This window comes from Acanthochromis polyacanthus, chromosome 12 (genome assembly GCF_021347895.1).
Source record: "Acanthochromis polyacanthus isolate Apoly-LR-REF ecotype Palm Island chromosome 12, KAUST_Apoly_ChrSc, whole genome shotgun sequence".
Taxonomy (NCBI): Eukaryota; Metazoa; Chordata; class Actinopteri; family Pomacentridae; genus Acanthochromis; species Acanthochromis polyacanthus.
Window position 1 is genome coordinate 34043720 of NC_067124.1, and position 13602 is coordinate 34057321.

The window sequence follows — 13602 nt, forward strand, 5'->3', positions numbered from 1 at the left end:
CTAATCTTGAAAGTGCTGTTTTTCATTTTTATGCTCTGATGCAATGAAATCATTAGCCAGTGAAAAATTGCCAGAAGAATGATTATATGCTTTGTTTTAAATTTTTATTTTGTGCAACAAACATGCTTGTGTCTTTGGAAATTCAGGGCAGGTTCTCTCGGCTTAAAGCTTTGGAGAAATTAAAGGCAGGGAAGTGACTAATGCGCACTAAGAAATAAAACCACAAACCTCTTCTAAGCATTTTGTGGCCCACTAATTTTTATCATCGCTATACAATTTTAAAGGTGAATCGTGCTGCATTTTTTAACAGTAAAATTGATTTACGTTGAGTACAAGAACACAAACATACGAAAAATGGAAACTTTGCATCGACTTGTTCCTCATTTATCCATTTTAATGCATCCGTGTGTGCGCCTTTGTGTGCGTTCTGGCGAAAACACACCAGCAAAGACACGTTTTAGGTCTTTCATTTACTATCTTAACATTTCTTTAAACTTAAATAAAAATAATTAAAAACATTTTCCCAATTAAATTCCTATTTTTATGTGAATTATAATACAAGAGGAGAATAATATAAGGAGAGCAGAGGCGCAGCGCTCACACACCAAAACATGACAGCAAATATTCCACTATTGGGTTAATGGTTATTCTCATCCACTGCAGACTGCAGCAGGTTTGACGCCACAGAAAATGGCTGTACATAAACTGTAGCTCTGATTTCTAGACTTTATGGCTCCAGACTTAAAGTAAGATAGACGTAACCCATGTCGTATTTTAGAGCAAACCCCACCTTCAGAGACGTTTCAGGCTGACCTAAATCTGTAGGCCTGCGTTATGAAGCACAACCCTGTTGACTTGTATGTTAAGGAGGCATATGTTGATATATTTGCACTTCTTTATTTTTATTTTTTTAATCTGGCAGACCGGGACTTTGTCTTTGTGTTGTGTTGTGTTGTGATGACGACACAGCTAATAATCTTCTTTTTATTTACTTGCACGACATATTTATTGTGTTAGAAAATGACTCACGTTAGATTATGGAGCTTATTTATTTTAAATTTAAGGCAGAAAATTACACCATTAGGCCTAAAACACGTATATAGTTTTTATTTTATGTTTTTTTTCTTCTTCTGGCAACTACAATACCTAGGCCTAAAAAAATCAAGACCAGTACGAGAAAAACGGCGTAGATTTTTAATATATTTTTGTAAAAACAACTAAATTAAAACAACTTAAAATGCACACACAGCATTTTATTAGTGGGTAGAATTTATAAAAAGTGTCGATTTGAGATTTAACTTGAATAGATTTTTAAAAGTAAAGGGATACAGTTCTTGGAATCAGTGCGTCTTTTTCCTGTGCGTAAAATGCCAATGCGGTTCCTTAAGCATATGATATACCAAAGTTTTCCAGTTCTACAGTAATCTATTCATTAATGATCTAACTCTCATACGGTCTCTCCAGTATTAGGCGACCATGAAGCAGCTCCACTGCATTGTTCAGTTGTGTGCGTCACCTTTTTAAAAAATCTTATAAACATTCAACAGAGCCTTTTGCAATAAAAGTTGTCTGGACGCGATCATCCACGAGATTCACACCACAATTACACCAGCTCTAAAAACAAGTGACTTTGCATTGGCATGAGCAGCAACTGTCTGCACCGCTACTGCACAGTCCAGGAGGAATTTTAAAAGCGTAGTCCAAAAATGTTCACGAGAGCAGCAACAGAAAAGGTTAAGAGAGCTCGAGCAAAGAGTCACACAGGACATTTTGGATCTTTGATGCACCCTGAGCTTCTCACAGGCACCTCTAGAACCCTTCATTTTTACAGTGTTGTAAAAGTGGTCATAAAGCTATGCATTGTACATAATTGTTAGGGACAGCTTTAAGCAACTGAGTTGTCAAATAGGGGTTGTTGTGGTTGCATTTACATAGGCAGCTCTGGGCTTCTAGGTGGTGATCGAGGAGGATTTTGAGGAGATTTTGCTTAAACCCCTTTGATGCGCCACATTCCCCCACAGTTTTGTCTTTACTTAGCCTAAAACAAAATATATGACACAGTGGAGTTGCCTGGTCGAACTGGGAGGAGTCTGCAGTCGCCTGGTGTTTTAATTGGCTGCAGGCTACAGTGAGAAGCGTGAGTATCAGTAATTATTCAGCAATGTTTTGCACAAGAAATGTCAGCCAGAAAGGGCTATCTTCATCCTCCGTCAAATTCTACCACGACGATGTCATGCCCCAACAACCAAGCTGGAAATTCCTTTTTCGTGGACTCCCTAATCAACGTGAGAACCGACAGTGGTTCATATTACCAGAGTAACAGCGTGTATTTGCCACCAGCGTCGGAATATTCATATGGACTCTCCGGTGGCTCTTGTTTCCCGGGGATCGGTAAGCGCAACGAGCCAACGACCCAGAGCGTGATCCCGTCTTCTGCTCCGTATGTTCAAGGGATGGAAACGTGGCTGGAAACGTCGAGATCCTGCCGGGTAGATCAGCCCAGTGGCCAGCATATGGCTCAGTGTTCATTCTCACCGAGCATAAAGGAGGAGAGCGCATATTGCCTTTATGAGTCAGACAAATGTCCTAAAGGAGCGACTGTAGATGACATATCCTACTCGGCTGCATCATGCCCCGTTACCGGCAGCACCGTGCCGGTCCCCGGCTACTTTCGCCTGTCTCAGACATACGCGTCCTCCAGGCTTTATCACGATGTGCAGCCAAACATGAATCACTTTACTCTGCAGCGACCTGTCCGCCTGGATAGCCAGCCCTCCCAGCCGCCGGCTGCCTCTGCGGAGCCGGAGCACAGGGAGAGCCACGAGGAGGCGCCTGTCCCTGAGCCCTGCGCCCCGGCCAGAGACGAGGACAGCCGCCTGTCCTCGGAGAGCTCATCCTCCCCTGAACCCGCTGAGACGTGCAGTACGGAGTGCCCAGAAAAGCCCGGAAAAGGTGACGAGCTCACAATCATTGTCTAATTCTAATAGAAAAATTAGAGACGTGCACAGTTATTCTTTGTCCATTGTTGTGTAACCAATTATTTCTATCCACAAAGAAATGCTTTAGGTCAACAGTGAGGCGCTCACAGATCTGCATTTATCCAGTATTTACCGGTTTATCAGGCAAAATAAAACCATTAGAGCCGTTATATTTTATTGGCTCATTTTAAAAAATGGAAATAGGCTGCTGCAGCTCCACGTACAGTGCTATTTAATCAGACCTCATGGATTTATTTTAAACTTGCAACTATAGGAAGATTTGATAATTTAAAAAGCACATAATGCATTCCTGTATTTTTAAATACCATAATTATTATTTTTTTCATTTAAAGCCACAACAACGAGGTCACTCCAGTTTAGTCCATTAGTTCTGTGCACGATTCTGATTTCATTTCTCTCCCATTCAATGGTGCAGGCCTTGTTATATTTTCAGCCGGCTGTGTTTTATGTCTTCATAAAGATGCAGCTGGCTACAGATTACTGGTGAACGCTGCTTAACTGGGCAAATGCAGCAATATATGGGACCCTCACTCAGGTATTAGATTGCGTAAAATGGCAGTAAGGATCAAATATCAGACATTTTATGGGCCCACATACTTTACAGTCATGTAGCAGGTGTCAATTTAAACATTTTGCATTGATAATCTACATATAACATATTGTTTAGTCTTGTTTTAAATAGTCTGAAGCTGGTATGTTCAAATCCAGGTTGAGTTTATTTTGGATTTTGAATGCTATTTGCCTATAATTTCTTACAAACATGGAAAGCTTGGTTTGCTGTTGTTTCTCACACCTGTTGCCTAACACCTTGGCTCATTTTCATTGTAGGAGATGGAAAAATGGAAAGTACGGCTAACTGGCTCACAGCTAAGAGTGGTCGAAAGAAGCGCTGCCCCTACACCAAGCACCAGACTCTGGAGCTGGAGAAGGAGTTTCTCTTCAACATGTACTTGACTAGGGAGCGTCGTCTGGAGATCAGCCGCAGTGTGCACCTCACTGACAGGCAAGTCAAAATCTGGTTCCAAAACAGGAGGATGAAACTGAAAAAAATGAGCCGGGAGAATAGGATCCGAGAGCTCTCCAGCAACTTCAGTTTCTCATGAGACTGTCTGCGTCTCTGGCGCCCTCCTCCATCCATGGCAAGGACGCCTGTGCAGAGCCCCCACCCAACTGTGAGAATGTCCATGGAAAACAGGACCCTACTGCTAACTTATTGATTGTTGTTCTTTCGAGAGAAAAAATCTTGTTTTCACGTCTGGTTTATTTTGTCGTGGATTTGTATTTATAAATGGTTACATTTGTAACGTTGATCCATTTCAAACTGTTCAGAATGTGACCGCCATGTTTCAGAGCTTCAGGCTTGTACATATTGTATATTCAACCTGAGTGAACCATTGGAATTTGCATGCTGGACTAACCCTTGGGATACTTGTGTTACAGTTCCATGTAGGCCTTTATGTGACAGCTAAAGAAACCCAAGAGGTCTGATGAATATTTGCACATTTTGCTGGTCAAATTAATAAAACCGTTCCTGCAACTGCAGACTTCTTACTTTTCATTCACAGAGACGGAGCGAGGAGCGACAAGCTGTTTAAATTCTGCAAATTCCTCTGTGTTGGGAGCGCTTTGTGCACAGTAAATATTAGTGCACAGTAAATATTTTTGCAGTAGTAATGGGCGATGCTCTTCATAGTTTAGGCCTGTAATAGATTCCTGGCTGTTTTGCACACGTCGCTGCGTTTTGTCCTTGACATCAGACTTAAATGTGGCACAAAAAGAGCGGAGGAGCAGTGATTTGTTTAAATATTCTAACTGAGCTATTTCAAATTGAGAACATGCTGATGTTTGCTGCAAAAAAGATGCATAAATGCACCTTTTAAAATAGTAAAATGGGTATTTTTAATCTCTAAAAAATAACGCATCTGCATTATTTGGACTAAAACACTTCAAAAAAAACTGCTGGAGAATTGTTGCGCATAATATGAGAGTCCATTTTCCACTTGAATCTTTGTCTTTTGCTTCTTTACAGATTTTTAAGAATTATTACTAGGAGACTTGTTGTAGCGTACAAACTACACGTGCGACTTTTTGCACCCTGAATACACTAAAAAAAACAACAACCATGAGGAGAAGAGCGGGCTGGTGAGTGGTTTAGGTAGTCTCATGTTGTTGGGCTTTATTATTTCTCCCACAACACGAAACTGCCTTGATTACCTCAGTAAAACTCGTCGCATCATGAAAAGTGAATCACTCCTAATCACTGATTGCATTTTTAAATAATCAGACAGAAAATGACAATTAAAGAAGGTGTTTTAATGTGTTTTATTGCTGTGCGTAAAAGGAATACTTTTTTACGCACGAAGGGTTTTTTCCTCTTTTTTGGTGATTTTTTTTTTAAAAACTAGGATGTCAAGCTAAATCCGTTTCAGTATTATCTGGACTTGGTAACGTTTATTTTAAGATAGCTTTGGCCATGTCTGTAATTTAAGACTATCTGAGCGTAGTGTGTGTGTGATCCTAACAGCAGGAACTAAAGCTGCAGGCTGGGAAATGAAAGGATTAAGGCTGCTATGTGTCCAGCGGAGGAGTAAAGGACAGACAAGGCCTCGGTTATGATCATTGCAGTCTGCCAGTTGCCTCGAAATGCCGGATGCGTCTGCTTGCGCCAGAGAAAGGACACAAAGGCTGAGCTTTATTGGCGATATTTAGCTTAGACAGCCAGGTTGTAACCTTAAGAAAAACAGCCCAATTGCCCGTGATAAAAAGGGACCGTTATATAGCACCCAAATAACCTCATCCTACTTTCCGTTTTAGAATGCCTCTTCAAAGTGTTATCCACAACCCTGCAGATTCTTGGAAACTGTCCCTGTGTGTTATTTTAAAATCCAATGATCCAAATCACATCTCTTGCTCCTTTTAGTTGTAAAAGGGGGGAAAAAATGAAATATTTCATGTATCAGACACTAACAAGAACCAGATGGTGGCGGCCGTTAAAATATTACAAGCGTTTTATTTTGGGAGAATAAAATATCCCCATTAGGTTTTTATGAATATACAGTTTTTTAAAGGGAACACGTTGTTTGATGATTTCACAAATGGATGCTTTAAAGTGAAGCTGCCACCCCACCTCCACCTCCACCTCAATTCACAACTATGTTCAATCACAGCAACGCGACATCTCTTGACAAAAAAAAATCATAACGTTTATTGCTTATAAAACGAAATATTCCCCAATAAAGGCGCGGGGAGTTGCTATTAAAATATGGTGGGGAAAATGGTGGCCATTTAGCTGAGCAGTCGGCTGATTTATTATTTATTGTTCTGTCCCACGGTCACGTGTTTGGGGCGCCCTATCCAGTCTTGGGCAAGGTTCAACTAACTGGACGCATTGAGCTTCAAGCTGATGCACGAAAGCAGCACCTTATCACGCAATGAGTGCGTTTTATCTGGCAAGACTGTAAGGCGAGATTTTTTAAAATATTTTTTATTATTTTTTTGTTTTGCATTTTTACCCCCCTCCTCTCTTTTGCAATGTCGACGCTGGGAACGAGTTATTATGTCGACTCGCGCATTCTCCCCGAGCAGGAAGACATGGCACCGAGGTACTCATCAGCTGCAGGGGTGGAGCAGGCGGTGGTCACCGAATATGGCGGACAGGAGTCGTGCCCCTTGCAAGGGAAATCGTCTATTTTTGGTGGATCTTGGAGCAGCATCTCGGCCCACCCTCCGAATACGACCACCCCGACCTATATACATCACCACTACACGAGCGGGGACAGCGATGGCATGTTTACGCGCTCCTGGGCGTTGGATCCGGTCTCCGCGTCCCTGTGTTTGACGGGATTACCATCGACAGCCATGCATTATGAGATAAAACCCGAGCCCCTGATTGGGAGCGCCGAATGCACGACTCTGGAGACGCACACACCTCTTTTGTCTGACATTGAAAACGGAGCATCCCTTGCGGAGATTCCCTGCGAAACCACGTCGGAAGCCACCGAGGATCACCCGTTGGGAGAGGAAAAAAGGGAGACTGACGCAAGTAAGCCATGCACTTTTTTTCTGTGAATTTAGATGCGGTAAAAAAAAAAAAAAAAAAAAAAAAGAGCATGTGATTGCTTGGGAATGTGGAGGGGACTGTTGTGGATGTCACGGGCCTGTTTGGTCTCTAATAAAACTTGTTATTGCGTGTATTATCGATTTGGCTTCGAGTCTTACAGCTCAATAACACGATCTGCAAAAATGAGACTCACTTTACTATAAAACTGCGCACATTTTGCAAAGAATTTTGACGTTCCTCAATCCCCATTTTGCTGCAGTGCAGATGAAAAACAAAAACGCAATGAAATAATCTGTCGCTTGTGCGTAAAAATGCGCAGATGAACTGGTTTCGTTTTTTTGGAAATCTAACTGTCCTGTCTCTTTGTTCCCAGATAACCCTTCATCCAACTGGCTCCACGCAAAGCCCACCAGGAAAAAGCGCTGCCCCTACACAAAGCATCAAATCCTCGAACTGGAAAAGGAGTTTCTGTTTAACATGTACCTCCCCCGGGATCGTAGATACGAGGTAGCCAGACTGCTGAATCTGACCGAGAGACAGGTAAAAATCTGGTTTCAGAACCGCAGGATGAAGATGAAGAAAGAAAACAAAGACCGGCGGAGAGACAGTTAACTTGGGGGGGTTTCTTTTTTCTTTTTTCTTTTTTTTTTTGGACGGATGGTGGATTTTAGAGCCTGGAGGTGGGAGGAAAAAGAGGAGGAGGAGGGGTGAGGGAGAGAAGGAGAGAGAGAGAGAGAAGGGGGGAGTTTGTCCTGAATATTCCTAACCTGTTACACATGTTGTTGTAAAGTTAGTGTTGTTGAAACGATGCTGGATGTGTAATTTTCTCGTGTTTCCTCTCGGATCCAGTGTTTCATGTCTTATTTTTTGTTGTGAGAGGACAAAAAAAGTGTCTCGTCAGAATCTAGCTGTGTTGTATTTGGCGCACACAAAGATAGCTAACATGTAGGCCATTTGTTCTTTGCATGAAATGATCCTTGACTACCTGAATGTCCTTCAGCTACCTATTTGCATTCTTTAAGTTATTGCTGTTTATTTTTGGTAACTTTAGATGTTTTTTTTTTTAACCTTTAGATGTTTTGATGCATTTTGTGAAAGAAAAGAAAAACCACTGCGCACACATAAAATACCTCGTCGTTGTTTGAGTTCAACCAAAATAAAGTGTAGTTTGTTTAGCACAGAAGAAAAATCGTATGCTTTTTTTTTTGCTTAACATTTAGACACATTTCTATTTAACAAAATACACACTTTTACTTCATAAAACCTGAGCCTTTTACTTTATTTTTTAAACTTCCCGTTCTGTTTCCCCCCTTTAAATGTTACCGAATCGTTTCGAACAAGTTTATTTCTGTTATTAAAAATTAATTTAACAGAAACCTGGTTTTATTGCAGGAAAAAAACCCGATAAAAATAGACATTTATTGCATTTTCTGGTTTGTAGCCATTCAGCTTTATGGCGCAAACAACCGACTGAGCCACCAAACCTCCCAAAGCTTGCCAAGGTTTTTTATTTAATTTTTTCTCCTTCAGAAAGGCTTCTGTCAATCTAGCTGGTGTAAAGTTGCATTCCTAATTGTAATCACATGTATATATTATAATAATATGTATTACTGTGGATGTGATAGGAATTTTTATTAACATTTTCTTGTTATTTAAAAAAAAGTCGAGCCTGCTTGTCGAAATAAATATCAGTATTTTAAGTTGGAAAACTACCACAATTACTTGAATTATTTCTCGTGTAGATTTAAAATAGCTTTTGCTTTCTAAAGGTGGAAGCTGCAGAATCAATTATAGCAGCATAAAGTATTAAACACAAAAACAGGAGACAGCGAGAGAAAGTTAGGGCAAATAAAAAAAGGAAAAGCCAAACACATTCTTGGCTTTATAGATTATTTTGCACTTAATTATTGTCTGAATCACAACCTCTATATTTGCAGTCACTTGTAGGACATTTTCGAGGCCACAAACGAGACGCCCTCTGCAATAAACCCAACTCACAGCCGTAGCTGTTTATAAGGTGCGAAAACAGCGAAGCATGCAGAGGCTCTGTGACAGCAGTAAAGCAGCATTTCTGATGAGGCTCCACCAAACAGTCAGATATGTAACATTGCTGTGGGACAGGCCCGAAGCGGCGGGAGAAAACACACGGCCACACACACACACACACATTCATATCCAGACACACACACAGAGGAGGAGGGGTGCTGGGACTAACAGGAGTGCAGATGGGTCTGTCCTAAAACGTCTAATTACTTTACAACCGTCTACCAACAATTAGACTGTCTCGGCTGCGGAAACGTCCTCTCGTTGTTTGGGCGACACAGACAAAAACACCTCAAAATAAGCAGCATGCATCACTTTCTCACAAGGAAGTGGCGTTTAATAAACATAAAAGCAAGATGGAAAATAATATAAATTGAAAAAAAAATACTTGATTGAAGTGAAGCAGCACTGGCCTCATGTTGGAGCAGTTCTGTGCTTTGCTGCTGCGCTCTGTTCACCAGCAGGTGGAGGCAGCGGCTCATCTGAGGAAAAACACGATGATGCGTTCAGGGCACACTGGAAGTAGATCTGGCAAATTTGGGACATTTTGCAAGATCCACTCCAGTCTGCCTGTAAATTTCACTTAAAAAAAAAATGCAGCTCACACCTGCTGATGCTCATGAGCGTCAAACAATGATGCCAAAGCCGGGCTCTTTATGTGAAACGTAGGCTGCTGTCTATTATAGTATTTGGCCACTTTTCATGAGCTTCGATGTAATTTGAACATTGAAGCGGACACAAAAAGCAAAGTTCTGAAATTTTGAGCGTTAAAGCCTTCATCTCCTGAATTCTGGATCACTTTTACGCACAGATTTGCGCATTTTCTGCATCACTTCATGGCAGAAGCGTCTTTGTTTATGTAAAGGAAAACACAAAATCCAGGCTAGCCCTGCAGCTTACAATTATTTGCATTGTCGATTATTGTCTCGATTAGTTGTTTTAGTAGTTTGGATAGATAAAATGTCAGAAAATGGCAACAAAAAAAAAAGAGTAACCACAACCCAAACATGTTTACTGTCATAAAGGAAGTCAGAAACCAGGAAATATTATAGTGCAAGAAGTTGGAGTGAGAGAAGTTACATTTATTTTCTTTAAGAATTACTGAGTTGATTATATTCTTGATTAATCGATTAGGTGTTTGGTCGTGCAACGTGTTGATCACTGTTTCTCAAAGATGACAAACGTCTTGTCTTGCCCAAAGATGTTCAGTTTACAGCAGTAATGAAAGCAGAAAATATTCAAATTTAAGAAAGTTTTTTACAAAAATAAGGCACTTCATTTCTTTTAGTTTTTATTGCAGTGACTAATGCATGTGTTCTAAATATTAAAGGGAATTCATCCCCTGCAGGCCCCCTGAAATCCAAGCAAGACACTCCCCATTCATTGCAGACCATCACCAGTTCTGTGGTTTCCATCACATGATATTAAACCCTGCCTTGTGGTCTGTTTAATTTCTGCTTTATTTTATAGGCATTTTATTTGTACCATAAATTGCTCTTTATAGATCCATATTTAATGAAAGCAGGGCTTTGCTTGACGTAAAGATTCCTTTTATTCTCAATTCAAAGAAAGAAAAAGCAAATATCAATTGTATAACTCCGCTTAATGCTTCAGAATGGTTTAGATTTGGACTTATGAAAGGCTTTATATGTGGCTGCACTTCAATCAACAAATAAAACGATAAATTCATATTCATAAATGTGCAACATGTGGATATTACACGCACATGTCAGATAGTTTGTGCACGAATGCTCCCTTTGGTCAGGACACATTCTCAGAAGTATGTTTTTAGCGATGAGCTAAACTGGTAAACTTGAGCTCCTAAAACTGCAAAATAGCCCAAACCTGTAGTCTCTTCCTCACTCCACCTCACCCCAAAAGGTCATCCACATGTAGCTCGTTAAGCCTTCCTTTTTGGGGAAATGTTTGTTTGAGGACAACAGATAGTCCCAAAAACATAACTAGTGACATGATATAATCAGGAGAAAACTGTGTAGAAACCTTCTCACATGTGTGGAACTCTTTGGTGCCGTGTGAAGAAGCCTGGCTGCAGAAAAACAGAAAGTTGCTATAGGGAGGTTGTTTGTGGTGACCTTTCGTGACCCCTATACATCAAACCTCCTGACACCAGGAGTGACAGAGGAGGCCATAAGTCGGCTGTGGAGGAGAAGTTCAGGGGAGTAAAGTCATGAGCACATGGGAGTCTGTTCCATGCACTTATGCCAGTAGGCTGTTGTTTTGGAGGAATCCCAAAGAGGATGTGGAAAGTGAGGTTGTGTTAATGGATGCTTCTACAGTTTCCAGACATAAAGGGCTGGCCTCAGTGGTGAGCAGATTGATAAAACCTCAGATTCATGCTGCTTTCATTGATATTTAGACCCACCAACACGTTTTCTTGCATTTTTTTCTTTAAATCAAATACAAATCAATTTGCAAGGATGCTGCTGCTTTCAAATCTCCTCTAAAACCTCATTCATGCACATTTTGCTTTTGATTTCACTTACAGAGCAACTGAGAGACTTGAATTCAAAAGAACTGAGAGACAGACAGGCTGATTGTGTATTAAAACTGAGGTTGGGGAGGTGGATGTTCTCTTACTCGTTCAAACATGAGCCTTATCCGTCACCATGAAGACTTCTGTTCATGCATGTCATTTATTCCTCTCTCCAGAATTGATTTTCTGACTGGCAGGAGAAAAAAATGACCGTACCTGTTAGGGGTTTTTTTTTTAACGATATTTCTGCACATGTTTACTTGCAAAACTGTTTGATTTGCGGGCCCATAATGCGCCTGAAGTATCTGTCAAATCTTCCCATGAATCCAGGCGGCTCAATAAATAAAACAGTAATGTGAAAATCCTATCGTGAACACTGCTTTGTCTCGCGGAAAACACACACACACACACACACACACACACACACACACACACACACACACACACACACACACACACACACACACACACACACACACACACACACACACACACACACACGACGCTAAATCTATTTTCCAGACTCACCAAAATGCGTCTTGAATTCAGGCTACCCTTGTATTTTTTCTTCTCCATTTTTTTTCAACCCCTCGGGGAGAATATAATGTGATACATGCTATAATGCAGCAAACATGATGCAATAAACGCCTACATTATTTCATTAAATTATTTCTAAATATAATGTCACTTCACCGTGATTATGTATCTCCTAGACGCTGCATTTTTACGCACGTAAAAATCAGATACACACTCTGTAATTGTTCAGTCATTTATTGTTTAATCTGGTCAATTTTTTTGGATCACATTCACTAAATCAAAAATAACAGCAGTCCCGGTATCGTGACTGAAATATTCTGTCTTGAAACACGCCGTCAGTGCTCGCTGGTTCGGCCTGCTTGCCTCCCAGATGTCCCTTCGTCGTTGCAGAACAGACGGGAAACGTGCCACTCATGCTCACAGCTCATCCAGACGTCGTCTTGTCGTCTCCATTCGTTCAGAACAGGCAGCAAAAAAGGGGGGAAAATAGCTTCTTGTCGTTTAATCTCTGAGCGAAGAACATAAATCAAAATTCGGTTGGAAATGAATGAAAAATGTTCCAGTCTCCAAGCAGCGTGCGGTGTGTTCATATCGAATTACACCTAATATTCTGGGGGGTTATTTCTCTGAAGGAGGTTCTTTGTTCCTTCTTTGTTCTGTTTTCACACCTGAGTCGATTTAAGTACAAGTAGAAGCGCTTTAAAAAGATTTACAGACTAAATTTCGCTCAATTTTGTGTACTGAAAAGAATGAAATAATGTGGTTAGCTTAGATAATTATTTACACGAGCGATGGATACATGGAGTTCAATTAATTTAAAATACAACAAATGGTTAAATCCATTTCATGTCAAGAAAATATTCTTTATGTTCTGTCTTTTTGTGGTCTTAAATTATAAGCAAGAACATTAAATATTTTGACAAGACCTGCACATTTAGGATGCATTTTTACAAACTGAACGACAAAAATAAGCCAAAATGTAGCATAATCTGAAGAAAATTAAGCATTTTAAGCGTAAAGATGTGTTATTTCAAAGCAGGCCAGAGAAAGACTTCTTCTCCTGGGTGTGTGGCAGAGAGAAAGGTATGGCAGTGAATGGGATTTCTGCTGAATGCCAACACCCACTCACCTCAGCAAACAATTGCTCCTATGAAAAAGCTGCTCCGTTCGTTTCTATACCAAAATCCAGTCCTCTCTTCTTGTGTTTCTCTTTATCAGTGCCAGTATGGTCCTTTTTGCAAATCGAAAAACAACAAAAAATAAAATAAAAGCCATGGTGCTTCGTCTTTGCCTGGATTTTTTTTATTACCAAATGATTGTGTCAAAAGCTTTGTGCGTAAAGGTCGTGCGTCCACAAGAGAAAATCCCGACATTTCTCGATTCAAAACCTCGCCCTGCAGCCCTACAGAGAGTCTGTCTTCCTCTTCGTAGCCATATATGATCTAAAGGGAGTGTTAGATGGTTTAAAT

General features: G+C 40.6%; 2 protein-coding genes across 2 annotated transcripts; both read left to right on the top strand.

Moving 5' to 3' along the window:
• The first annotated feature begins 2177 nt into the window (after window positions 1-2177).
• hoxa10b (homeobox A10b) lies at window positions 2178-4331 on the top strand. The gene is made up of 2 exons (XM_022194482.2): window positions 2178-2952; window positions 3828-4331. Exons 1-2 carry the CDS (start codon window positions 2178-2180, stop codon window positions 4100-4102), a joined length of 1050 nt encoding a protein of 349 aa, XP_022050174.1. The 3' UTR covers window positions 4103-4331.
• A 2199-nt stretch (window positions 4332-6530) lies between these two features.
• Window positions 6531-7671, top strand: hoxa9b (homeobox A9b). Its single transcript, XM_051957318.1, has 2 exons — window positions 6531-7041; window positions 7433-7671. Exons 1-2 carry the CDS (start codon window positions 6531-6533, stop codon window positions 7669-7671), a joined length of 750 nt encoding a protein of 249 aa, XP_051813278.1.
• The last annotated feature ends 5931 nt before the right edge of the window (window positions 7672-13602 follow it).

Excerpts from the sequence above, each read along its gene's own strand:
- hoxa9b (XM_051957318.1), top strand. The coding sequence starts at position 6,531 with ATGTCGACGCTGGGAACGAGTTATTATGTCGACTCGCGCATTCTCCCC. Across the intron at positions 7,042-7,432 it reads AAAAAGGGAGACTGACGCAA|ATAACCCTTCATCCAACTGG; the intron begins GTAAGCCATGCA and ends CTTTGTTCCCAG.
- hoxa10b (XM_022194482.2), top strand. The coding sequence starts at position 2,178 with ATGTCAGCCAGAAAGGGCTATCTTCATCCTCCGTCAAATTCTACCACG. Across the intron at positions 2,953-3,827 it reads CCCAGAAAAGCCCGGAAAAG|GAGATGGAAAAATGGAAAGT; the intron begins GTGACGAGCTCA and ends TTTTCATTGTAG.